General features: G+C 38.1%; 1 protein-coding gene across 3 annotated transcripts in view; it reads right to left on the bottom strand.

The window, feature by feature from the left end:
- The window catches only part of LOC121865038 (proto-oncogene tyrosine-protein kinase ROS-like), a 73,879-nt gene that overhangs the window by 8,167 nt on the left and 38,585 nt on the right, over positions 1-27,127 (bottom strand). For 2 of the 3 annotated variants that reach the window (XM_042364355.1, XM_042364357.1), the window contains exons 4-37: positions 25,852-26,075; positions 24,865-24,969; positions 24,354-24,511; positions 23,761-23,879; positions 23,011-23,133; positions 22,409-22,712; positions 21,678-21,875; positions 21,239-21,388; positions 20,371-20,525; positions 19,634-19,767; positions 18,618-18,791; positions 18,281-18,481; positions 17,280-17,469; positions 16,880-17,023; positions 16,034-16,210; positions 15,474-15,823; positions 15,144-15,329; positions 14,418-14,687; positions 12,642-12,835; positions 11,712-11,807; positions 11,151-11,350; positions 10,303-10,479; positions 9,102-9,322; positions 8,045-8,192; positions 7,473-7,675; positions 5,924-6,091; positions 4,672-4,870; positions 4,292-4,489; positions 3,456-3,677; positions 2,631-2,807; positions 1,995-2,137; positions 1,582-1,770; positions 1,005-1,217; positions 454-668 (exon numbers count right to left, since the gene is read on the bottom strand). In XM_042364355.1, coding sequence (XP_042220289.1) covers positions 454-668; positions 1,005-1,217; positions 1,582-1,770; positions 1,995-2,137; positions 2,631-2,807; positions 3,456-3,677; positions 4,292-4,489; positions 4,672-4,870; positions 5,924-6,091; positions 7,473-7,675; positions 8,045-8,192; positions 9,102-9,322; positions 10,303-10,479; positions 11,151-11,350; positions 11,712-11,807; positions 12,642-12,835; positions 14,418-14,687; positions 15,144-15,329; positions 15,474-15,823; positions 16,034-16,210; positions 16,880-17,023; positions 17,280-17,469; positions 18,281-18,481; positions 18,618-18,791; positions 19,634-19,767; positions 20,371-20,525; positions 21,239-21,388; positions 21,678-21,875; positions 22,409-22,712; positions 23,011-23,133; positions 23,761-23,879; positions 24,354-24,511; positions 24,865-24,969; positions 25,852-26,075 — 6,325 coding nt within the window. The remainder of the gene's footprint in view (positions 1-453; positions 669-1,004; positions 1,218-1,581; positions 1,771-1,994; positions 2,138-2,630; positions 2,808-3,455; positions 3,678-4,291; positions 4,490-4,671; positions 4,871-5,923; positions 6,092-7,472; positions 7,676-8,044; positions 8,193-9,101; positions 9,323-10,302; positions 10,480-11,150; positions 11,351-11,711; positions 11,808-12,641; positions 12,836-14,417; positions 14,688-15,143; positions 15,330-15,473; positions 15,824-16,033; positions 16,211-16,879; positions 17,024-17,279; positions 17,470-18,280; positions 18,482-18,617; positions 18,792-19,633; positions 19,768-20,370; positions 20,526-21,238; positions 21,389-21,677; positions 21,876-22,408; positions 22,713-23,010; positions 23,134-23,760; positions 23,880-24,353; positions 24,512-24,864; positions 24,970-25,851; positions 26,076-27,127) is intronic. The other variant, XM_042364356.1, reaches the window with a different exon arrangement.

Raw genomic sequence — 27,127 nt, 5'->3', positions numbered from 1 at the left:
GAGTGACTGTGCTGGTGGAGACAAACATTGGTGTTTCCTGTGTGTCCATCAGCCTTACACCTCGTGTTTCCTGAACCTTGTTAAATATTATATGAATTTAAATGACAGCTAAAGTTCTTCATCATAAATTAAAGATAATAGTTTGGATGTTGAAGGAGAGTGATTAAAAAATATATATTATTCATCACCATTTTCGGCCAGTTTCAACACTTGCGTGGGCTAGTCAAGATTACCTGATGGCATGGTGACCCAACTGCCATCTGGTAATAACTTCAGTCCTCAGTAACAAGTATGTACAGTACAAAAAAAAACAATAGTCCAGTATTCTGTATATTATATATCAACTACACTGGTACTGTTTCCTTATCCTAAAACAGCTTGACACACACATCTTGATCATACCTTCACAAAAAGAACATTTTACTTGTCTATGAAGCTGAATGAAAAACTTACAGTTCCTCTGGGCAATTAGTTGGACGAGTAAGGCGGCCGCCACTCCTGACGTAGTGAAGCACCTCGAGGTTGCTACGTGCAGGGTAAGGCTCCTGGCCGAGGGTGAGGATCTCCCACAGCAATACTCCAAACGCCCAAACATCAGAGTGGCTCGTAAATACTCCATCAACCAGAGATTCTGGAGACATCCACCGCACTGGTAACAGCCCCTCACCCTGTAAATATTTTAAAATAATTTATTTTACAATGTCTGTTTTTCTACAGCTATTATTCAATGTCCATATCATAATTACAGGAGGCAGTAATTTCATGAGAAGAATTTAATAAGATTACAAGAACAATTTAGAGATTGTTAATACAGGGTATATGGCAAAATAGTTGTATATACAAAGTACTGTATACACAAATACTGTATGTAATTATCTCTATACTATACTCATAAATAAACATCATATACATACTGTACTTACTATTCTCACACACTCACACAAAACATTACACATACACATGTACACACATACATCAGTCAGAGATGTATTCTAGTACTGTACCTCTTTCCTGTAGTAATCATTTTTGTATATATCTCGAGCAAGCCCAAAATCTCCAATCTTCACAATGCGTGATGCTGGGTCAGTTGTAGACACGAGGCAGTTCCGAGCAGCCAAATCACGGTGAACGTAGTGCATTTCCTCCAGATAAACGCATCCCTTAGCTACGTCTAAACACATGGCCACAAAGTCAGCTAACGTCAGACCACACTCAGCCTAAGGTGAAAGGAGGAATATTCTCTATGTACAGAAAACAAGAAAAACTGACCCTAATACATACTGCACAACACTGACCATAGGAACACTGGAATGAATGTGTAAGAATCTTCAAACTGTTTTAAATACATAATGAAACTGCAAGATCTATATGGGAAACTAACATATAACTTTATATATAGTTTACAGGGAAATATCAGAGAGATTTAACAAGTTTCTACAAAAAATAACTGAATGAGTCTTAAGTATAAAATTCAAGCTTGTTTGAAAAAATATTGCCATTCAAACACCAAGTGGCAGATGGTCACTAATACCAGAAATGAATTGGGTTCAAGAAAGTTTTATTACACAACAAAACACTAACCCCTCGACTTTTACGAAGATAGGAGAGAAGGTCACCACCTTCCATCAACTCCAGGATAAGGAAGAAAGGATCGTGATCTGTACACACGGCCAGGAGGCGCAGGATGTGTTCATGCTGGAAGTGACTCATTAATTGAGCTTCCTTCAGGAACTCTGCTTTCTCTGCCTCTGTTGCTCCCTTACGCAGGGTCTGAGGAGGAGGAGGTCTCTCATTATCAGTGGAATTATGAAGAGAAAGCAAAGTTAACACTCATAAATTTAACAAGTGAATAAAGCAAAAAGTTTTTCACCAAATGAAATTATCAATCATTACAGTACTTAGTTGGTATTTCACCTCAGTCTTTAAAAATTTTCTGTCCTAGTTTCATTAAAAAGATGAAGGTTGTATATTAGCCAACACATGGATATACAAACCTTAATTGCCACCTTAGTGACCTCAGGTAGGCCAGGCAGCTCACAAGCCGTCCCCTCAAACACTTCACCAAAGGCTCCACTGCCCAGGAACTTGGTGAGAGTGATACAATGCCGTGATACGTGAGGAAGGTCCAGGTCGTCCCCTGATGTAAATAACAAGAGTGTGTTGTGTGCCTCACTTTTTGAAGACATATTTGTCAAATGGTCTGATATTTACCATGACCCTTGAATACTCTTCACATAACTGATCTAACTTGACTATCTCGCATTAAAGATGTAATGTGGAAGACATCCCAAAAGTTACCTCCTCTAACATGCTTTATACAGGCATAAATTGTGAACCAGTTACACTTACAGTATATTCACTCACTACATACTAGTTTAATCTTTAATCACTGTTTTTATTAAGTTTAAAATTCATATTAAAATTATCTTCCCTCTGATACACTTAAATAACACCACTATACATGTGAACAAATGTGCACCCATGAAACAAGAAGAGTTCTATACACACATGTGATTTAGTACAATCATCAGTACACTTCAAACTACTTACAATACTGTACTGTCAAAGATAATACAAATATATACAATTAATATCCAAACACAACAAGACACTGTGATGGTCAAACATACCTGGGAAAGTGTGAAGGTTGTAAAGCACGTTGTTTTCAGTTACAAAGTTATTATTTGTTGGCAACTGTCGGAGAGTTGCCAGTTCTACTTCACGGGACCTGTGGTGATGGTGATGTGCGGAGTCATTAAGGGAGGCAGCCTTTACTTTCCTCCTCCTCCTTTCAGCTCGTCTCATACCTAGAAGAAACAAACAAACTATTATCCAAGGCAACTTCTTCCTTGGAATTTCAATGCAGTCACTGATGTCACCATGTTTCATGACTGCTCATATTGTCCCTAGCAGAGAGAACACCTTCAAGGCCATTGTTCTGTCCTATACTGGTAATTTTATCCTCTTTTATTAATTTTCAGCATTACTAACTATATAAATTACATACTTTGATAACTGCTGACAACCCATTATATTGTTTTTTAAATGTTTCCTCTCATTTTCATCTTTGGGTTAAATTTAGTTTTCAAGAATTTGATCTTCATATGAACTTTCTTTAAAACTGGATAAAATGGAATCATTCATATAGTCTGGGCAAATATTTTCTGGTGTTTTAAATCATTATAATAAAGAAAGCAACAACTATTGATATAAAAATGCTTATTAACAGCAATTTCTTCAATATACTGAAGTTCTCCACCAGGACAAAACTCACAAAACTTGATAACTAAACATCATCAACAAGTACTTCCATGGCTAGGGGGGTTTAGTTTTAACCCCTCAATAGTGGACATTTTGTGTTCAATGCATTCCATTTTTCTGCACACGGGGATGGAGAAAATCCTCAGCTGCTGGTTAAAGGTTAGTGTACAAATTAAAACAAAACATTAACTTACCATAATACAGACATACAAAAAGAACGCCAAAGAAAGCCAGCGACGTGGGGATAGTTGATGCCAGAATTGTAGGAAGACCTGTCTGTGTCATCATTGTTGGTCCTACCAGTGTTTCAATTATGTTTTCTTCGCCCCAGGGACCTGTACCGAGCTCGTTGATGGCTCGGGCACGGAAGATGTAGCTGGAAGATCCTTCTAATCCTCTAATGAGCCACTGATTTTCTGTTGAACAATGGTTAATTTACTGTACTGATTACTACCTGATGAGGCCCTAAGCTTGTAATAATCATGTTAAATATACCAAATCTAAAGTCAGAGCACTAAATCACTTACAATTGTTAGGTGTATAGTCACAGAGGAACTATTGCTGTATGTTCAGTCCCCCCACCCCCATTTAATACCCCATTTTCCTCTTAATTTATTAGTCAGTGTTAAGCCACTATCTCTGGTCTCCTCTGTCACACCCTCCCTTCCCTCTGTCACTCCTCTCTATCATGCCTCTCCCTACCCTCCATCATGTCCCTCCCTACCCTCCATCATGTCCCTCCCTACCTTCCATCTTGTCTCTCCATACCCTCTATCATGCCCCTCCATCATGCCTCTCCCTCCCCTCCATCATGCCTCTCCCTCCCCTCCATCATGCCTCTCCCTCCCCCCTCACCGAGCATTACTCCCTCACTTCTAACACGCACGCACGCACGCACGCACGCACACACGCACACACGCACACACGCACACACGCACACACACACACACACACACACACTACAGAAAATCAAACCACAATAACAACACCAAAAAAATATAATATACATACACTGACAGACAGACTTTACCTGATCCATTATACACAGTAGCGAAGGTAACGTTATCCTTGAGGTCCTCCGAGATGTATGGTGCGGCCTGGAGGGTATAGGCAATAATAGGGGCACCGTTTGATTCAGCCTCGTCCCACCACACCTTGAGTCCTCTGCTGGGAGACGACCCACCAAGGTTCTGCCTCATCACTGGTCCTGGTTTACCTGGGATCTCACCTGAAACAATCACCATGTATTTACTGTCTAGGTTGATTCTGGTTCTTCCTTAATGATGATGATAATATTAATAATGATAATAATAATAAAATAGTAATATTGTAATATTTCAGGCAATATTTCAGTTAAAACCTGATAAGAGATTTAATGTTAATATCCACATACAACACTACAAGACTCACCCAGGGTGGAAAATCTAAAGAGGGGCTTATTTGGCCAGGTATATTTATGGAAGGTGTTGTTGTAGGTAACTTGTAGTCTCAGCAGGTAGTTGGTGGCTGGCTCCAGGTCAATGATGTTGACGATGTATGTCTGTCCGGCGGCAGTTTGCTCCATCGTCAAGTTCTCCCAGTGAATGTTACCGAAGGCTATATACTGAAACTACATCAAAAATCCTCTGTTAGACACACAGTAAAACCTCTGTTTAACGGACTATATGGAGAGCAAAGTCCCTTATATAGATGGTTTGTTATATGTGAAACCCCCATCTAAAAAAATTTATAAATATGGAACCCATTATATCGAGGGTACGATATATGTGGACCCCCCAACTAAAGTTATATGGAGGCTTTACTGTATTAAGCATATTACCACTGTTAATAGTGTTCATAATCTCCTGGACTGTATAATTTTACACAATGAGTCAAGAGAAGTAATTGGTTCAAAATAATTCTCAGGCAGAAGGAAACTACTGTACCTTACACTTCAGAACAGCACCACCCTCTACTGTAATTAAATGTGATACTGTATGAAGTCTTAAGTAAGGAGAGTTAGTATAGACCAGACACCTGAACTCTACTGTGTGTCTCCAGGAATTATCATTATGTTGGTGTGGTATATGATGGTTACAAGGCTATGGTGAATGTATGTATTATGTGGGTTTTAGTTGTAACTGATGGTCACCCTACAGATGCCAGAAGCCTCATGGTTACAGTAAATGATGTTGTGGGTTTTATATTTTCTTTATATTGTACAGTATTTTTTAAAGAATCTTGAATGTGTGTGGGTTTGGAATTTGGATGTTTTGGGACTACGTATACTGTTATTGAGACTGCAAGTGTAGTGTCACAATGCCTTATTTCAATCATGACTGACACTGGATAATGAAGTAAAAGTCCGAGGAAGGGGGAGGAGAACTGATAAACTATGTGCATCCCTACCATGGCACAACTTGTTACCGAGTCAAAATGTTGAGCAATGAGGCTAATAATATGCTTCAGGAACAATGTAAAAACTAAGCTTACCAAGAACAATGTTAAAACTAAGCTTACCAAGAACAATGTTAAAACTAAGCTTACCAAGAACATTGTTAAAATTATGCTTAAAGAAGAATGTTAAAATTATGCTTCAAGAATGGTGTTAAAACTAAGCTTCCCAATAAAACTGTTAAAACTAAGCTTCAAGAAACACTTTCAATTTTAATGCAATACTTACACCATGATGCAGAACTGATCTGTCTGAGGGCGCCTTCCAACTTACGGAAATCGTCCGTGCAGTAGAATTTTCTAGCTTGATGTATGGCAGCTCGGGAAGGGTGATGACAGCTACCCGAGAACTACTTATGTATAAAAGACGATCCCTATTATAGACTGTCACCCATACCTGGAACACAAAAAAGATCTATGAACACTCATCTTCTGTGTAAGTTAGCACAGCATTACATTATCTTAGAAAAAATATTAAGGGATCATATAAGTGGTTCAAGGTTGACCTGATACTGTTTTTGGAAGCTGGGTGTGAATAAGTTTATAGTGTAGCAATGGATGTAAGAGTGTCATATCTAGTGTGAACCCCTGAACCAACACATAAGACAAATGACATACTGTATATATATTACAGGGAATTTGTGTAATCAGTGATTTCACGTAATCCCTAAAATTCCCAGGGATATCCAGAAATCCATAGGAATTATGTGAAATCATTGGTGACACAAATTTCCTGTAAGATACATACAACTAGATATGATCAGTGATGACATAATTTGCCTTGATCGCAATACTGGACTGTATTTCACTGTTTGTTCCACATTTTTATTTAAAAATGTGATGGAGGGTCTTACAGAGTCATCTTCATAACAAATTTGAAACATTTTTACCCATTAGTTTCTGAGTTAAGATGATGATTTAAAAAGTACAATTTACAGTACGTGGTAGTTGGTCATTGTAACCTTGATCAATTCACATTAAATTTTTTGAGGTACCCCCAAGTGATCTACATAGTTCACTATGATAGTAGATTTGATCTGTGATATGTGTATACAGGTACACGTTTTTTAACAACCATATAATTTTGGCATATGATGTCCTAGAGAAAATACAGCAAGTCCCATCCTTCACAATGCTTCCTCTGTTATACACTGTTGGCAAGTACTGGCTCCAGGATGTATGTGAACTTGTGCCAGTGTTGATCAAGTCCCGTCTTACATGAATTCACACTCGGCACCGTCACAATACTCTGGCATATTGTTCCAAGGGTTCAGAACCCTCGCCCCGAAAAAGCAGTACAGAAGTCTTATATTGGAGAGATATACTGTATATTGCCCCAAAATTTTTATTTACGTCTTGGAGTTCAAAGTTGGTTATGACACTAATTATTATGCTCACAGACACACCATAAATGTCTTCTTCACAAACACAACCTCAGGCAGCACGTAGTTTGCCAACTCTGAAACCTCTTATATGATCCCTTAGGAAATTTTCTGTGTACATGGACATTCTAGAATCATTATCATGGAAGATTTTTTACTTCATAATTTGAACTTTATTCTTAGACTACAATAATATACAAAATATACTTAACAATTTACAATTAACCAACTTTACAACTAGTAGCACAAAAGTACTGTATTACAGACAATATTATAACACAGTAAGAGTGCATTAAATCAATGCAAATCTTCCATAACCTTTAACACTCCCTCACACCTTAATCTGTTCTCTACCTGTGATAACTAAACACAGAAATAAAAAGAAAACAACAGTACCTCATATTTAGTGTTAGGTTGGAGTTTGGTGATGGTAGTGTCTATGCGGTGGGTGGCGTTGACATAGGGACGGATGGGCTCGGCGCTGGAGTCACCCCCTTGCCAGTGAACCTCATACATGTATCCTTTAATAACTTCAAAACAAACTTGAATTTCTTCTGGTGATAAAGCCTTAGCTGTTACATTGTCCACACTCTCGGGCGCTGCCAGAGGAAAGAATACTTATAGAACAAAATCTTTGTTAAAATAAAAAAAAATGTGGAGAGGAAAGGAGAGGAGAAAAACAGAGAAGAGGCGAGAGAGAGAAAGACACAAGAGAATACAAAAGAGAGAGAGAGAGATTTATGATTACATTATTTTTATATGAAGTGTCTTGTATCCCATTGAAGAAAAAAGTTCCAAATATCAATACAGTACTGTACAGTATATCAAACAGCATCGATTCAACTCTTGTAGACAGTACATAATTCGGTAACAACATGACATGACACTATAAATTAACACACAATATATATATATATATAATTTCAACCTTTTCTAATGATAATAAAGCCGAGATAATTCAAACATACCTTTGTCTTTTGTATTATATTTGGCAACTGGACCTGCTACTGATGTGATGCCCAACCTTTTGTTGTATACCGTCTCTATGGCACTTCTAAACACATACCTTGTGTATGGTTGCAGTCCGACCACTTTTATGATGTTCTCCATACTCCGCTGGAATACAAATTCCTAGTTGAAACTACGGATGTCTTATCAAACTGAACTTCACTATAATATCATAACTACAGAAAACCACAACCGTGTCCTGGATTCGAGTTCTGACTCGGGACAGACATGGGAAAGATGTTGTCCAGTGTGACCCTTCCAAACATCACAGGTACGACGGCTTCTCATGTACTAAAAATGAACAATAAAATTCATAGGAGAGTAACAAAGAACAGATCAACTGCCTAAGAAGTGGTGAAATGATAAATAAAGAAATATTCCCATACGGTACAGAAACAAGATATAAAAATGAAACAAGTGGCAGGCAGATAATAATTGAGGGTTTGTTTAGGTAGAAAGATGTGTATGATTCAGAGATTTGTTGTAGAAGAATGAGGGAAGATGGAGGGATGAGGAGATGGATGCAGCAGTACTGAAGGGGAATGTAAAGCAACGCTGACAAGAATGCATAACGTGAAATGAAGTTTGAGGAAGGGAAAAACTGCTGATGCTCATACTAGGTTTAAGACAACAGGGGGAAACCGGATAGAAAATGGGGTAGTAAGAATGAAAGAAGAGCGAGTAAGTAAGTAATTGAGTGAGTGAATGGTTGGGTGAGAGAGAGGGCTCATGTTTCCAAACACCTACATTATAAAAAAAATACAGGAAAAATCTGTAGTTTTAAAAAGTCTCTCACAAAAGTCCTGTCGGCTCTCCTGAACCACAAAACACAAGATTCAGACTCATGAACTCAAACCAGTAGAATAGACACTGTTGCATTATTCTGTCCATAAATGCTTCAGGCTCACGAGACTGAATCTTGTGATTTGGGGTTCAGGAGGAGAGCCGACAGGACTTTTGTGGGGTGAATGTACATATGTAAATAAATAAACTGCCCTGTAGGGAAATACAACTTACCAGTATGTGCCTACAGCTGAGCACATCATCAGAGCAGGATGGGGACTTAGTGTGTGTCTCCTTGGCATAATACAGTATGTAAGTAAGAGGAGGCAATGTTACTGATCTACAATTATTTGGCTTGACTTCTGGTGCCGTCAGGCTGATGGCGATGGTAGTTTCACTACTGCCTTCCAACTTGGGTGCTTCTGTATAATTGGAAGCTACGAGACACTCAGAATCTGATGAATAAAGAAAAAATATTAGTACCTAAACTTATTGGAAAGAGTTAAAAGTTGAAGAAATTTAAATAAATCTTGAAATTTAAAAAAAAAAACATTATTAGAGTATTAATTTATCATACTGTATATACAGTACAGTACAGGTAATTAGGGATTAAAGGGAATTTATGCAATAATTCACTAACTAGATCCTGAGCACACCCCAGTCTCCATCACCATGTAACTCACCTTCATTATGGTATGTTTTTTTTTCTGTTTATACAGTATATGGTCCTGTATTTCTCTCATGTCTGGAAACCCACAGTAATAATTGTTCTCAAGACTTTAAGGTGCACACTAAGATTTTGTAAAAAAATTGATTGTGTTGTGGGTTGTTCATCTTACAGGAATCCCCGTACTGAATACTGCTTCAGTGACTTGGGTATTATTATCTCATTTCCTGGAGTAACTGTGATAATGATCTTTAATATATAAAATCAAAAGAACCTCTCACCCGAGGAGGTAACATTATGTGAAGTGAGGCCCTTAACTAGTACATAGGAGTGGAACAGAGCAGAACCCTTTCATAAATCAGGGCTGCCTGTATCAGTAAAACTCAGGACTAGCAGCTTGTAAATCACCCTGTACAGAACTGTATTTGGAAGTCTTGTTCCCTATTACTATGGGGAAACTTCTCATAGAATTTTCCCTAAAACCTTAATTACAGGACTGACTTCCCCCACAGCAGCAGGTGTGTAAGATTAGTAGTACAGCATGTGAGATGGATGTTATGCAGTGTGACCCTACTAAACATGGCAGGTTTTCTGGGATTTTCTCTAGCCAATCATGTTTTTTCCACCTATACTAACACTGAACAATAAAGGTCACAGCAAAGTAACAAAGAATAGATCAACCGCCTCAGTGGCAAATTAGGTGATAAGAGGTGAAATGATAAAGCAATAAAAATCAATACAGGAACTTCTCTCGGCATATATTTTTACCTGGCATAGGTTGTGTGGCTAGATCGATGGGTATGAGAGATGTGGCATTGTGGAGCGGCAGAGAGTGTAAGTCCTCTGACACCAACAAGCCACTTTTGGGCAGCCACAGGAGGGTCTGGTTGCTTCGTGTAAAACAGTACAGATGTGCGTAGTCAACGGCTATCTCTGTACACGGACCTGAGAGATAAAACACACCCCTGTTAACGCACCACTGACTAATCTGACCACCCGAGATGATTTACCATTAACTAATTAAATTGAAAAATCGATAAAATGATGTTACTGTAACAATACCTTAATTTACTAGACCCTTAATGGCTCATCCTATAATCCTAGTTCATCCTATAATCCTAGTTCATCCTATAATCTTAGTTCAACCTATAATCCTAGTTCATCCTATAATCTTAATTCAACCTACAGTATAGTCCTAGTTCATCCTATAATCCTAGTTCATCCTATAATCTTAGTTCAACCTATAATCCTAGTTCATCCTATAATCTTAATTCAACCTACAGTATAATCCTAGTTCATCCTATAATCCTAGTTCATCCTATAATCTTAGTTCAACCTATAATCCTAGTTCATCCTATAATCTTAGTTCAACCTATAATCCTAGTTCATCCTATAATCTTATTTCAACCTACAGTATAATCCTAGTTCATCCTATAATCCTAGTTCATCCTATAATCTTAATTCAACCTCTATAATCCTTGTTCATCCAATATAATTCTAATTCATCCTTATAATTAAACATTTTGGAGGGAAATTGAAACGTAAAAATAAATCCCAATAAAAATACCGGGTAATAAATATAAGACAAGTGACGTCAGTGTTTGAGACCGACGTACCATAGCCATGTTCTCTAGGCACGAATACAGCCTCACAGTAACACCCGTAGAGATCGGCCTTGTAGACGGTCGTGGTTTTCAGGCCCTCGGGGGATGTTTCCGACGCCTCGAAGTATAGGGAGATGTCCGACGTGTTTGTGGTGTCGAGGGCAATGCCGCCGCCCAGAACAGGAGTCTTCATGCAGTTACATTCAGAACTCCTGGGAAAAACAATAAACAAATAAAATATGGAAAAATATAATGAGTTAATTGGTTTATATCAGACAGCTATTTATTTAAAACTTCATAAATAAAACCTAAAAGTCAATGGGTTTATATCAGAGAGCAATTTACTTACTATGCATCAATAGACCATCAAAGTAAATGGGTTTATATCTGACAACTATATACAGTACAGTACTTAAAACTACATCAAATATAAACCTTATCAATTTTAATATAATACATATACAGTATAATATTATTCACATCTGTTACTCTCTCCCCAGGATGAACTACTACCCTCTGTACACTTTACTGGGGAAGGTATTAATAGCTCCCCCAACATCACACTTCTCTCACCTCTCTTCATTAAAGACATTTTGGAGAATGTTAGTAGATAGACTTTTGACCAACAGCTGTAGACCTCTGTGGCCCTCATGAAGCACAAACACTTGACTGAAATTAAATATAACAATTAACTAAGGCTAATTAACATCCTTTATGCAATTCACCGTAATTATCTGAGTGACGATGTATAGCGACATTAATAAATGTGAAACATTATTAAATGGTCGAGTTATATTAGAAAGCCTCATAATATAAATTCCCTCCTGCTATTACAACATGAACAAAGGACCCCTCAACTACCTCACTATTAATGACCCCTGACCTTTGACCTTGGGATGGTAAAATTAAATGGAAGCTTCTCTACTCTTAAAGGAGAGGAACCCATACTATACCATGCTCATAGATGCAGGGAAACTCATTTTAAAGGTTCAGAAACTGCAATGTCCAGAAACACAAGAAAGACACCAATAAGACCTTAACTTCAGTACCTTGATGTGACTGATGACTGACTGACTGATCACTTCTGACCACACAATAGAAAGTAATGTCCTATCAGGTCATGAAAGCAGATGACTTGGATTGGGACAAACTACTGTATATTATAGAAACAAACAAACAACACACACACACACACACACTTTGTCTATAATCTATATAAATAAAATGCATTCTGTGTGTGTGTGTGTTTGTTCCTTATGTATTGCCACAGTTTTGAAGACAGCTGAAATTTAGTAGGTAGGTGCATGTGGCCTAGGAGATGGTCATGCACTACTCTGTCCCCCCACTCGGCTATTAAGACCAAAACACAGAACATTACAGGTGAACAAGCAAACTAAGATATTCTACCTAAATTACTGTGAAGTCAGCCAGTAATTGTTGGTACCTCATAACAGATAAATATTTCAGAAGGACCCCAACACAAAAAAAATATATATATATTACCTGGTCATTGGAGAGAGCAAGAATTTCCTGATATGTCCGGTCAAGTTGAAATTTGCAAGCAACTTTTCACCTTTCTGCTCGATACTCGATGCCTTGATTTTACCCGATCCTCCTGGTTGTTTCTCTGCCCACACAATAACCTCGCCAATCCAATCTACAGCCAGGCCAACACCTTGACCGTCAAGCCGCAACAGCTGTAACATAAAGAGTAAAACTCTAGTAAACAACAAGTCAAGCCAATTCCAACTTAGTCTTTAAATGTTATACTAGAGGAGTGTGGTAGCAAGGGAAACATAGGTGGACGTTGGGGATTTTATTCCTGATGCATGTTTCGTCCTTACAGTCTTCCTCGGGACAGTCTGTAAGGTTGAAACGTGTGTCAAGAGTAAAATTTGTGTTTACTTAGCTGTCACAGTCTCCAATGTCTGAATAAGTCTTCTTATACTGTATTAGTCATTGGGTAAATATGTTTCTAAGCACTTTTATTACATTTAATATAAGACAAAATCTTTCATATTAAGTTTTAAAATATTTACTGTTTACATAAATACTAAACATCATTATGGAAATATATAAATTATACAAATGGAAAATATTTACAAGACCCAATGAAATAAAAACAAGTGAATTCAAGAGTTAATGGACTCATGTCACCACTTACACAAAATGAGTCAGATATTCCCAAAATATGAAGGTAAAAGAATGATTATCTAACTCACCTATAACATTGTTGGGTTGTTGTAGTTACAGTATATGAATAACTTCTACAGTAGGTGTGAAGCCAAAGGGCCACACTCAGGTGACGAGTGTTGAAGGATAATATGTGATAGGTAATACAGTTGTGTGCGGGTTGAGAGTTGATGAGTTGTAGTGTGTTGGGAAGTTTTAATATAAACACAGTGAATTATAGGCGAGTTAGGGGTTGTGTTGATATTGATTTAGGGAAGGTGGTGACCCCAAAGTAGTTTAGCAAGATGTACTGAACTTTAAATATTTTTTAAGAGTTGAGGAGAGAGACATCATCATGTGGGCAGCACCAACACAGTGTGGGAAGATGCAGAAGGAGGAAGAAATCAATTTGAACTGCAGACTCTACACACAGTAAACAGTGTTATAATACAGCCATACACCAAATTTAATCAAAATCTATCTATATTTCATCAAGTTAACACACTGACATAATATCAGGATAGACACAAACACAGGGAAGGGCGGATCATCATCATTTTAAGGCCATTTTCCACACTTCAGTGAATTACCTGATGGCAGTTCTCTGGGCTGCAGTCTCTTACAGCCTCTCTTGTCTGGTTTTATCTCTGAGATTATTTCTTCCAACATCTCCTAAAGTCATTCATGGTATATCTCTGGCTCTCCACCCCTCCACATTCAGACTCGTACATCTCTCAACCAAATTGTTCCGCTCCCTTCTCTTCACATGTCTAAACCATCTCAGCTTACCTCTACGCAAAACTCTGACAAGACACTCAATAACCAACCATCGTCTTGCCTCTGAACAGTTTCCAATCCTTCAGTGTCACATTACACACTCATCTCACCATTCTTATTTCTGCTCAAGTCTCACTGCCATACATCATATTTCTTACACCAGCCACACACATCTTTCCTCTCAAGTGAAGGAGAGTTGTATGATTATTCCCGTGTCCCCTGTTGCTCACTTCTGATGGAGTGGGGGACAGTTAACATATGTCTAAGTATGACACAAGGCAGCAATTATTAATACAGTAATACTAATAATGTCACTAATACCATACATACCCTCTCAGTCTTATTGGTCTTCATGTCTGTTAAATATATGTCTGAATTCATGTCCATCCAAACAAAGGAGAAATTCTTCAGTAGAGGTGTGGCCCACTGTACTCTGGAGTTTTCAGTCAGTACTTCTACTGCCTCATGAAGGTCAGCATCCAGCTTAACAAGGGACTTGTCATTCAACACAAGAAGTGATGGAATTGGTATATGTTGTTGAATGGATTCTGTCACCTCAGAACTGTAAGGGCCTTTACCCATCTCATTGATCGCTGCAACCTGGAAATAAAAGCAAAAATAAACCACTACATCTGCAAATATGTAACAATAAAAATAAATTACCTGTAAAACACACCCTGTATGTCTCCACTTCATTTAAAAGATGGTAAAATTTGACTGTAATTATAGTTCTAATATTACACAAGACTGAAAAATCTGGGTCATCCAGCATCACAGTACAATTGACAAGTAACATGATATGTCCTGCACTACTACATGTACTGTACATCTATAGTCCCTATTATACCTCGTACTAAGTCTTAACTGTAAAATTAAAAGAAATCATTATGTAGAGAGTGACCTAATGTACTGTAATGTCAAATGAGATAGGCAAAGCGGTAGTATAAACACTATGTCCCAGGCATAAAAATAACATTGTCATTACTGTACTGCAATACTGGTAATATATAAAAAACAATATTATTATTATCGATAAAGAACTTAGAACTTTCTTACCTTAAATTTATAATCTTCTTCTGAAACTAGATCTTCAACCATAAGTTGGTTCAGCTTACCATTCACCATCACATTTTTACATTCCTCTTCATCTTGTGTGGTGCAGTAAATTACTTCATAAGTGGTAATCTCACCATTAGGCTTCTTAGGAGGAGACCAACGCAGGTGGATCTTTGCATCTGAATCCTGTCAGTAAACATTAAATACCTACATTATCCCTGACATGATTACTGATAAATATTTAATACACTTGATCACAAGAAGTTAAAGTAATGTGTAATCTTCATGGAATACTGTACATTAAATATATCTCATACATGTTGATCATACCTGAACCTTCTGCACAAATGTCCTCAAGTCTTGAGGTGCCTCAGGTAGTGATGCCGGTGTTCTCAGGGTCTTGAGGAGTCTGGCACCGGCACTCCAGTCTGTAATGCCTCTGACTGACACCTTGAGGGGTGAGTACGGAGGTAATGTTTCTTTATAAGAAACACTATTGTTACCTGTGAGGAAAGCTTTCTTGCTGATGCCATTATCAATGATGACCTCATACATAAGGCTGCCATAGTTAACATTAGTGATCGCTCTCCACTCAAGAGAAAATTCTTCCCAAGTGCCCTTGACTGTGACAGAGTCAGCATCTACCTGACCAGGAATAACAACTGGCATCGTAACACCACCTGTAAGTAATCCAAATGTACAAAAACCTCAGTCATAAATTTCATATAAAACCAAAATCATCAAAGGATTGTATATGTCACACTTAATGTAGCAAGTATTATGATCATGATAAGAAATGTAAAATTACATGCTTTTTATTATTTTTCTGTTTATTAAAAGTTATTAACATAAACACAAACTAAATGAAAGTATAAAAGTCATAAGAATACCGTATGTGAATTTATTACATGGCACTGGCTGAAGGCTTGGTAGTACCACAATAAAGTGAGACACTCCCAGGTTGGAGGTGTGAAGTGCAGCAGAGTTGTTGAGGTTAGTGTCCGAGACGACAACATCCCCGTCCTCACCCAGCCACAGCAGCCGCTCACTCAGGTACCACATTGGCCCTAACATAATGGACACAATAATCAACATCACTCAACAGATATAGCACTGTAAGACTGAACATGAGCTTGTTTATATATGAGACTCAAGAGATTAGTGGTAATGTGTGCCTCCTGTAGTGTCCTATGTCCAATCCAGCACCTGGCTACAATGAAGGACTGGGTATCCTCCCTGTACACTTAGGAATAACATAAGTACACAAATAAGAGTGCTCCCTACTGGTGGTGTAGTCCTTTGGTGGTCGTATACCCTGCCAAGGTGGATGGACTACAGTATCTCAGTACAGGTAGTCACTACATGTCAAGAACCAACAGTAAGTATTTCCCTTATATGATGGCAAAACCAACAGAGACTTTCACACTTGAAGGTGTGACTGTGGCATAAAGTTTACAAGTTTTAATAATATTCTACTAGTTATCATATACTGAATGTAAGACAAGACATCATGCTTCCAGTGCACAACATTAATTTTAACCCTTTCAAGCTTTTTTCCTGTCTAAAGCTAATGTCTAGAAACAAAATTAATACTGACACACACATTTAGCCTTTATTCATTGCTATCTAATCATTCTTACAGCAGGAGAAGATGTGTCCTATGGAATGACAAATCTATGAAAAAAAAAAAATTTGCAACTACTGTATATGAAACAGCAAAACCTGGAAATACTCACCAACTTCAACAGTGTGAGGGAGAAGTTTGGAGGGAAACTTGCTCAGCTCCTCTCCCAACAGCGCACCAAATAAACGGCAGCCGTCAGCATCGCGCACAATCCACCAGATGCGAGAACCTTCTGAGTCTACTGTCAGGCCATACACTGTACAGGAAAGTCAAGATAAACAAAGATTTAATTATATGCATTGATGAGTTATGTAGGTCCATTAATGTGTGTGTGTAACAAGTCCAGTCTTTTCCTATTTCTAATAAAATTAGTTTGATAACTGCTTATGATTGTGATATTATTACATGAAACTATAGTACAGAATTACAATAATCTAGAACTCTAACAACTGTACTCCCACACTTAACTACACAATACTGCCTAAATCTCAGTACTTGGTGTAAAACAATACCTTGCTTTCCACTAAAGATCCCTTCTTGATGGATGGTTGTAACGTTGCGGCCAGCCAGGGTCGACATGAGCAGAGCGTGAGGTGTCGTCCAGAAGAGTCTGCCTCGAAGAGCATCCACCCGCACCTCCCTGGCAGCCGTCACTACGTTTAAAGGACCCTGAGATGATCCATTCAGACTTGTCCAACCAATCTATTGAGAGACAATCAGAAAATTTATTTCTATATGGTTTTTAACTTCTGAAAGTATGCTCACACCTGTAATTAAATAAAGTGCAAGAGTAAAAGAATCAATTTAATTTTACATCATAACAAAAGAAGCTGTAATGACATCAGACCTCCAACACGAAACAATTTGGCTGGAATCGAGATCAATCAAAAATTCTCCCTTAAGAGAAAGCGTGGGTTGAATTTTTCAACTTGTTTCACCATAAATCCTTTCATCAATCTTCCTATTATTGCTCTCCTTTCCACCGAGGGTTCTGTACCCTTGGCTCACCTAACTCAAGAGCGGAAGATAAACACAGAAGAGACACAGAGAGAGGATAAGAAACTCTTCAGAGGTTAATGGTGAAGAAAAATGGTTTTATATATAACAATATATTAAAAAACTATACTGTCCATAGATTATACAATGAAGGTCTTTTTTATTTGTGTCTGCAGCTACGATCTAATTTTTGACTTGGACATTTGGCGAGTACATGAAAGGAAAATATAAAACTACTACTATAATGTTTGAAGTAATCAGTGATGATATACAAGATGATTTTATCTTTTTCATCAGAGAGCACCAAGTCTGCCTACCTATGACTTTTATCCTTAGTTAAACGACAATATATTTCTATGACTTTTATCCTTAGTTAAACGACAATATATTTCATAGGTCATAAAACTTCAGATATGCAATGCAATTTATCATTTTTACCATCTGATCAATGTTGTACATCTTAATCAAAAGTACGTGGGAACTACCGCACTACAATGTCACAACCACCATGACTTACCATCTGTCTGTGAGGATTGGCCCAAAACAGCCTCTCAGTGAGCCAGTCCACCGACACGGAGAGAACCCCGTGTGTGTTTGGCAGCTTAGTAAACGTTGATGTTGTTCTGTTCATGACAAATACACTCTGGTTACTCACTGCCATTACAAGAGCATCACGAAAAAATGCAAGATCTGCAATTTTTCCATCTTTTAATTTCGTCTGGAAAGAAACACTTACATTAATACAAGATAAATACAATATAATTAAAATCATATCAAATTACTTTACTGTTATCATTTCTGGAATATTTTACCCCACACACCTCTCAATAAAATGTATCCAAGTGTGTCCTTACCACCAGAGTTTCCTGTGAAATTAGAACTGAGCTTTCATTCCCAGCGAGATTGGTGAGAAGGATCTTCTTATCAGTGGCCCAAATGAGCTGTGGAGCCAAAGACGTGTCATCGAGGGTGCGACCGCGGAACTCGTGACTCCATGGGCCATTACCACCCCTGGAGTATGCTCTCACCTGTGACGAAATAAAGTACAGGTGTGTCAAGAGTCCATTCAATTTTATAACATAACAAAAGCAACATAAAGCTGAACACCCAATGCTCCAAGCTTCAAGAAGCACAACTAACACCGGACAATGAAGGTTGTAACAAAGAACAGATCAACCATCAGAATGGTTAGTAAGCTAATAAGTGGCAAAATGATTAATAAAAAAATTTAAAATAGCACCTGAGTCGTATATTATAAGCTGGAGGAGATCCACACCAATATTCTCCACAACACACGCATGGCATACATCCATTGTCTCTTCTAGCCGGGGAATTTTTCTTATTTAATACACAGACCCACCACACAGCCCTACTGAAGTGAGGGGTCAAGTCAACATCCCAGGTTTAATAAAGAATTGAGTGTATCTTAGAAAGTTTAATTATGACTTTAATAAAATGATAAAACTCATCCTTCCATTCTTCTGTTTTGTTTACTAAATATTCTGTCTACCATCATCAGGAGGAAGATGAAAACTCAATATAACTTCCTTTATGGTGTTTCCCAGGCAAGAAGAAACAGCATGTACCCTCACACCTACAGGAAATATGGTCAGGGTAATAAATGGTAAAACGTTCTTAATCTTTCACTTCATGGGTATCTCTAATTTTAATTTAAGCGAAGACATCAATACCAACGTATACACAGTACTAGAGAAGAGCATCATGTCTCTGGAAGGTGGTGAAGCTCAGTCAACATCTCTTTTTCCCTGTGATGATACAAGATGTGTGAGCAGTGGTCTATGAGGTACTGTACTGGTAAAAGGCTAGACTTACTTATAAGTAATAGTGTATATGTTATGATAAAAATTACCTTGACCATGTAGAATGTGCCAGGCCTGAGGTTAGTAGCCTGGTAGGAAGTGTCTGTGATGTTCTGACGGTACATGATGTGCTGGCCCTCCTGGATGTGCATCTCGTACATCCACTTCTGCCAAGCACCAGAGCCTGAGGAAGTGTGACAATAAGTAATGATTGGAAAAACAAATTTAAAGTTCAATTGCAAGTTAGTTTTATCTTTTAAGGTATTAGTAATAATCCAGACAACCACATGTATTCTTCAAGCTAATGTTACAATTGGAAATCCTTGGAGAATAACTCGTTTAGGAGTAGCAGTTTGTAGAGCAGGTAAGCCACAGGTAAACTCAGTTCAGTTATTCAGTCTGACCAATGTTACAATACACACCCTTACCATTCATCTAAATGTTTACATCAAGTGGCAACTGTATGATAGACGACTTCACAATACGAATACTGTTGTCGTTACCCAACATTCTGACAAAAATTAAAAATGTTCCAGAGATTTTTTAAGTTGGAAAAAAGAAAAAAAATCATCTGGCAGAATCTATAGTTCAACAAAGACATCTAATAACCCTTCAACTGTAGAACTGGATTCATGAAGTAAGTGACATCATGATGGAGGAGACAGACAGTTTGACAGACAGGATAAATACTATACCCCAGCCACTAATGTGAGTAAGAATGCCCATAACAATTTTAGGCACAAAATTCAGAAAACAAAAATCATAAGAGTATCAGAAAACACATTACCCATGAGTGCGGGGAGAGCCGGAGCGTTCCACCTGAGAGAGGCAGACCTACGGGTGAACACTGCCTGCAGGTCTCTGGGTGGGTTGAGTGGGACGGGAACTGGCTGTGTTGAGGCATGAACGGCCACCAGCATCCCAACACTCACGACAAGATAACTGAAAAAAGAAAAAGAAAAAAAAAGATAATGATGAATCAATGATAGAGATTGAAAGTTTAAGAAAAGAAAGTATATAATAATGTTTTCAGGTTTTCATGTCTTTAGTCATCATCCCCATGTGTAAGAAAGGTGACACAACACTGTAACTATTTATGGGAAGAATGTAGTAAGTCATATTCTCTGTTTGCTCACCTCATCAGTCTCCAGCGAGGACTTTCAATATAAAAATAGTTCCACTTAACGTCTCAACAGTACATTAACCTCACTATGAAAATTAATAATCTATGTTACTTGAAGATATGAAATGGTCAGCCAAACTTATTTTCCGTTTATTTCCGTAACCCAGCACACGATTAGATAGGATATTTAGTCTAGTTTGGGTACATGTAAATAATGTATCCTGAGCATGAGAATGGGGGGAGAGGGGGTTACAGTGTTGGACAAAATCCTCACTATACATATACGCCAATTCATGATGCTGAGGTTAATGTATTGTTCTAATCATGTGCAGTAACCAGCTATAGGCCGCAGCATGGTCACAGGGTCATGATAACATACTTAATGGGATGATACAGTGAACTTAAAAGAGGTTTGGTAGTATACTCAAGGGGTTACTATAGCCTCAATGACCACCAAGTTATGCAAGAAGCTATTACTAAGAATCATGATGGAAGCAGAGAAGTTTATGAACACTGTCCGCTGATACCACACCTGTTATGATAAAATGTTCCTCCGTTCAGCTCCTCTGTGAACACCTCATTACCGTCAGTCCAGAAGAAGCGGTTGTTGAGGTGCACCACCGAGCGAAGTTGTTTAAAGTACGCCTGCTGGGTATTGGCTCTCAAGTTGGTCACCGAGGTCCTGAAAATTGCAATAATGATGAGCTTTGCTGGTAAGATATCATATAATAGCCAAATAACATAAACAAAAACTCTTACTCAAATGTCACCCTTGGCTGGAGAATTGATAAAAATACTGACTAATAACTAAAAATACCATTAACAGGTATAAGAATCTTACTCGCATATCACTCTTGACTGGATATTAACAAGGTGTACTAACAGATTCTACCAATGTGCTTGAATGTGCTAAAGTAATGAAACAAAATACATAATATACAACACAGTGTTAAGCCTCGTACTGTACTTACCCGTCCAAGGAGACCGCCAACATCGTATTTTTCTTACGGTCTGCAACAAGAACTTGAAAATTGGGCGGATCCAAGACGAGGCCTCCTAGATCAGACGCCTGAAGGACAACCTTGGGTTCCGACTGCTGCTCAGACTCTACGTTCAAGTCAAGACGGTGTAAGCCTTTATTTACGTCCTCTGATATCCACCACACGTACCTGACAAAGCGACAATTTCTATGTAACTCGGCATCGCAAGTGGCTAACAGGCCGATCAGTGGCGAAGACGATAAAGTAAATCCAGCGTAAATTACCTACATATCCTCTTCGCTACTGGTCACCTCTCTAGCCTGACGGGCGGTCAGTCATTTGTCCTTTACGCACTGTTGGTAAGTAAGGGATATGCACGGTCATTTGAATGTACCAGTACCTGAACAGGTGCCAGTGGTGGCCAAGTCTGGTCATATATGAGCTCACACAACATTCTCTGGCAGGTTATTCCAAGAGTTCACAACATTTTAGGGAACATTCTATATTTTCAAGCTCCGGTTATGTTTATGTGCTGTCCTCATGGAAATTATGCTCCAATGATAAAAGGATTATTCCCTTCATTCACTTACTCTCTCAGATACTGTACTCACTTTATTTACTCTCTCTCCCTCCCTTCACTCACTCTAACTCACCCATACATACCAAAAATCTAAATTCATCAACTATAGTATTACCACAACAATCCCTCATTTTCCACCCACCCATTGTAGGGGTCGACCTGGAGGTGCTTGGCTTCATAGTGTAGTTGCCCGTGTATGAGGACAGGGTTCTTCCCCATCAGGTTACAGCGCCACAGTTGCCACATCTGATCCGTGGGCGACTCGAGATGGACGATGTAGTAGAGGTAACCGTACAGCCAGTCGACGGAGAGGCTTAATGGGAAACCGTGAGTGTGGTTCTGCATCAAGAGGATTCGCCTCTTTTGGGTCGACGGGTGCAGTTGGAAAATCAAACCATTTGTGTCGCTTAAGTATATTAGGCCAAAGAGATAATGTACAGCCATACCTAGAACAGATAAACAGTGAAAACTTAGATTAATAGATGCATTATTTTAAAGCAGACATTCCTAGGGCAAAACACTATGAAAACTTCAATTAAATGGGAAACCATTTTAGAACATTAACACTTAAACTACCAAAACACCAAAATTACTGATTAAATTTGACAAACGCGTAACCTCTTCACTACAGGGACGTCACTTTTTATGCTTTATTTGGCTAACGGTAGACAACTCTATTTAGCTCAGAGGGAAGCCCGTACACAAGGGGTTAAAACTTCTTGATATACAAAAAAGTCCACAAACCTGTGATGTTATGTTGTTCTGAGATGTTGTAGAAGTGTTGTGGTGTATCCATGATGTCCAGCCCTAGTTTTAACAGATTGGAGCCGGATGTTAGGAGCAAATAACCCTGACCGTCATCAACAGCTGAAAATCAAACCCAATAAATAAGTTAGCTGATCGTTTTCTTGTATTTGGCAACACTATATGCTACTAACACAAGTACAGTGCACTATAGAACCAGGATAAAAAAAAATTATTTACATTCAACTCCTGACATGGCTAAACAGGAATATATAACTGAAACAACAAATCCTCCATACACCAGTGTTGAACACCCACATTTTCACATTTATATGGGTTATAATTCCTTCAGTGTATATTTAATACTGTACACATATCCTAAATTTGAAGAGGTAAAAGCTTCCATACTAATAACCATAAAGAATAAAATTTCTCTTTCTCTTTTTAGTCATTGTGGAAGAGGACATACCAAATAGCCCAAGATCACACAGACGGACAGATGTAACTCTTGCATCTTCCCCGCTCTCAGAATCAAGGGATAAGACCTTGGTGGTGTAAAGTATTAATGGGAGCATGTGTAGATTAGGACCCTCAGCTTATTTCACCTGATGATTAAACACCTTGACACCAACCTAAAACTAAACCCCGCATGTAGGATTAGAGGGTGTTCAATCATCAGGTGAAATAAGCAAGGGGAGACTAATCTTCAGATGATCTATGTTAGAGTACAAGAAGTGTTCAAGCCTTCACCTGGAGAGTTAGGATATGTAGTAACTTTGACAACAATAGCTGGGCCCTCTCCTCTGTGGTTGGTTGATGTTAGGTTGAGGAGGTATGTGGTGTTGGCTGATAACTCTGACAGAATGTACCTGTAGGGAACAAAAGACAGAAAATATTAACCTGAAGAATCCTTTGGTTCATATGGACATGTTTGTTTGGCATTAATGACTGATTTCACAGATTCAGTCTTTAGTTTGTTTTGTATCTGTTCACATCTACTAGCACCATCAAAACAGTTTTTATATCTGACTGATGGGTTGTGTTTTCAATCTCCATAAAAGTTACCTTCACCATTTTATTAGAAGATCATAAAGAGCTGTAGTTAAATGTCAGTATTGAGAAGAAAACTTTAACCTACATTTTTATACAGATGATTCAGGAGCTTTTTGATTTTTTTTATAAAAATACTTAAAAAACAAAAAACAGATACTAAACCCTTAATCAGCAGCTAAGGATTCCTCTCCCATATGCACAATAATGGAACACTAAAAACATGTAACTTGCACCAAAAATGGCCGCCGTTTAAGCATTAACAAACTCGCATTAAAATAAAGCTCTCTTACCTCCTTTCACTGCTAGCATCTATATTGTCTCTCATCTTCTGTCCTCCCTGAGTGTCTTTGAAGTACAGAGTGTAGGAGATCAGGTCACCACCAGGGAATAGTGGAGGTTCCCAGGTGACTTCCACACGTGACCAGTCCAGGGGCACGGCTTTTAACTCCTTTGGGATAAATTAATCATATACTGGGGTTAATGACTTCTACCTTATCTTAAATTCCTAGGTAAAGGCGACATAAATGAAACATAGATGATTTTAGATAATTTTGAAGACCTAAACAGCCTAAAGGCATTCATACCAACATAAACTTGTACCAGAGGACATGCACTAAGTCTCATCTATCTGTGGATCACTGTAACAATATTCCATCCAATGTTACTAATACAGAAACTAGAGGAAGCCTCGAGGAGCAGTAAGATGCACACATAAAGGGTAGAACAGGTGGCAAGAAATAATATATACATAGACAATTAAGCTGATAAGTGGTGAAATCATATATATAGATAAAGACTCACCATCGGAGCAGATCTCGGTGGGCCAGACGCCAGAGTACTGATCCAGGAGCTGGTCTCGGACATGATAGGGGCGTGGTGGGGCAGAACCAACCAGGCAATACGGAACTGTTAAGAGTAGAAGTAATAAAGAGTCTCCATACATCACCTCATACACCCCTCACAACCATTAACTCACAGTATTATGTCTATTACACAAGGCATTATTTTTTCTTATACATTGTAATCTGAAGGTATACTGTAATACTGTATGTGAAAAATATCATTGTAATCTGAAACTACACTGTAACATACAAGAAATTCACTCTACTGTAATCTGAAACTACTGTAACGTAAAAAAAAATCCTGGAATGAACTGATATTAGAACAGTTCACAACAGACAGACTTACACAACATTTTAGCCCTGTTATAAAGTGCCTTAAACACTGTACAGTACTTTGAGACCATGTGAGTGAGTTAGTACACAAGTGCAAGTGTGTGTGTGTGTGTGTGTGTGTGTGTGTGTGTGTGTGTGTGTGTGTGTGTTAGGTCATTATACTGCACTGTGCCTATTTAGAGAATTACTGTATTAAACTGTAATTGTGTTTTCTGGTTGCTTTTTCTTCTCTTTTTCTTCCTTCTCCATTTTTTCTTTTCTTATTCTTATTATTATCCCTCGTCTTCCTCCTCCTCCTTTTCTTCTTCTTCAATTCCTTCTTCCTCTTCATCTCCTCCTTCTCCCCCCCCCTCTTTTCCTCTTCTTCCTCATCTACTGTGCTTCTTTTTCTACCTCTTTCTTTTGTTCACCTTCCTCATCTCTTTCCTTCTCTTCTTCACCATCATCTCCTCCTTTTCCCTCTTCTCCTTATTTATTTTTTGTCAATAGTTTACTTTTAACTCGGATCATCTCGTACAACATAACAATAGTCACAAATACCCAGTACTCCCTCTCTCTCTCTCTCCCACTCTCTCCCTCCCTCCCTCTCACTACCTCCCCCTCTCCCACTCACCTCGTACTTAGTGTAAGGCTTAAGGTCCTCGACGATAATCTCGGTGGTGTTGAGTGGGTTACTAGGCCTGTAGTAGACCCACTCGCCTGGTACAATGTTCTGGTGATACTGGACCAGGTACCTTATATCCTCCACTTCCGGGGCCGTACTCCACCGCAGCCCCACGCTCGACCCGCTCACACTCCCGCCGACGAGCAGAGGGGCTGGGGGCTTCTTAATCACCTCTGTGGAATAGGATTATCATTTTAGATGCTAGAATAGAAATAAGAGTGAAATTCTCCAGCCATTAATAAATGTGACATATTCTCCAGCCATTAATAAATAAAAGTGACATTCTCCAGCCATTAATAAATAAAAGTGACATATTCTCCAGCCATTAATAAAAATGATATTCTCCAGCCATTAATAAAAGTGACATATTCTCCAGCCATTAATAAATGTGACATATTCTCAGCCATTAATAAAGAAGTGACATATTCTCAGCCCATTGTAAATAAAGTGACATATTCTCCAGCCATTAATAAATAAAAAGTGACATATTCTCCAGCCATTAATAAATAAAAAGTGACATATTCTCAGCCATTAATAAAAATGACATTCTCAGCCATTAATAAAGTGACATATTCTCAGCCATTAATAAATAAAAGTGACATATTCTCAGCCATTAATAAATAAAAGTGACATATTCTCCAGCCATTAATAAATAAAAAGTGACATATTCTCAGCCATTAATAAATAAAGCGACATATTCTCAGCCATTAATAAAATGACATTCTCCAGCCATTAATAAAAGTGACATATTCTCCAGCCATTAATAAATAAAAAGTGACATTCTCAGCCATTAATAAATAAAAGTGACATTCTCCAGCCATTAATAATAAATAAAAGTGACGTCTCTAGCCATTAATAAAGTGACATTCCCCAGCCATTAATTAGTGACATTCTCAGTCATTAATAAATAAAAGTGACATATTCTCAGCCATTAATAAATATGACATATTCTCAGCCATTAATAAAAGTGACATATTCTCAGCCATTAATAAATAAAGTGACATATTCTCAGCCATTAATAAATAAAAGTGACATATTCTCCAGCCATTAATAAATAAAAGTGACATATTCTCAGCCATTAATAAAATGATATTCTCCAGCCATTAATAAAAGTGACATATTCTCCAGCCATTAATAAATAAAAGTGACATTCTCCAGCCATTAATAAATAAAAGTGACATTCTCCAGCCATTAATAAATAAAAGTGACATATTCTCCAGCCATT

This window comes from Homarus americanus, unplaced genomic scaffold (genome assembly GCF_018991925.1).
Source record: "Homarus americanus isolate GMGI-L3 unplaced genomic scaffold, GMGI_Hamer_2.0 scaffold2539, whole genome shotgun sequence".
Classification (NCBI taxonomy): domain Eukaryota; kingdom Metazoa; phylum Arthropoda; class Malacostraca; order Decapoda; family Nephropidae; genus Homarus; species Homarus americanus.
This window is presented reverse-complemented; position numbering and strand designations above follow the sequence as displayed.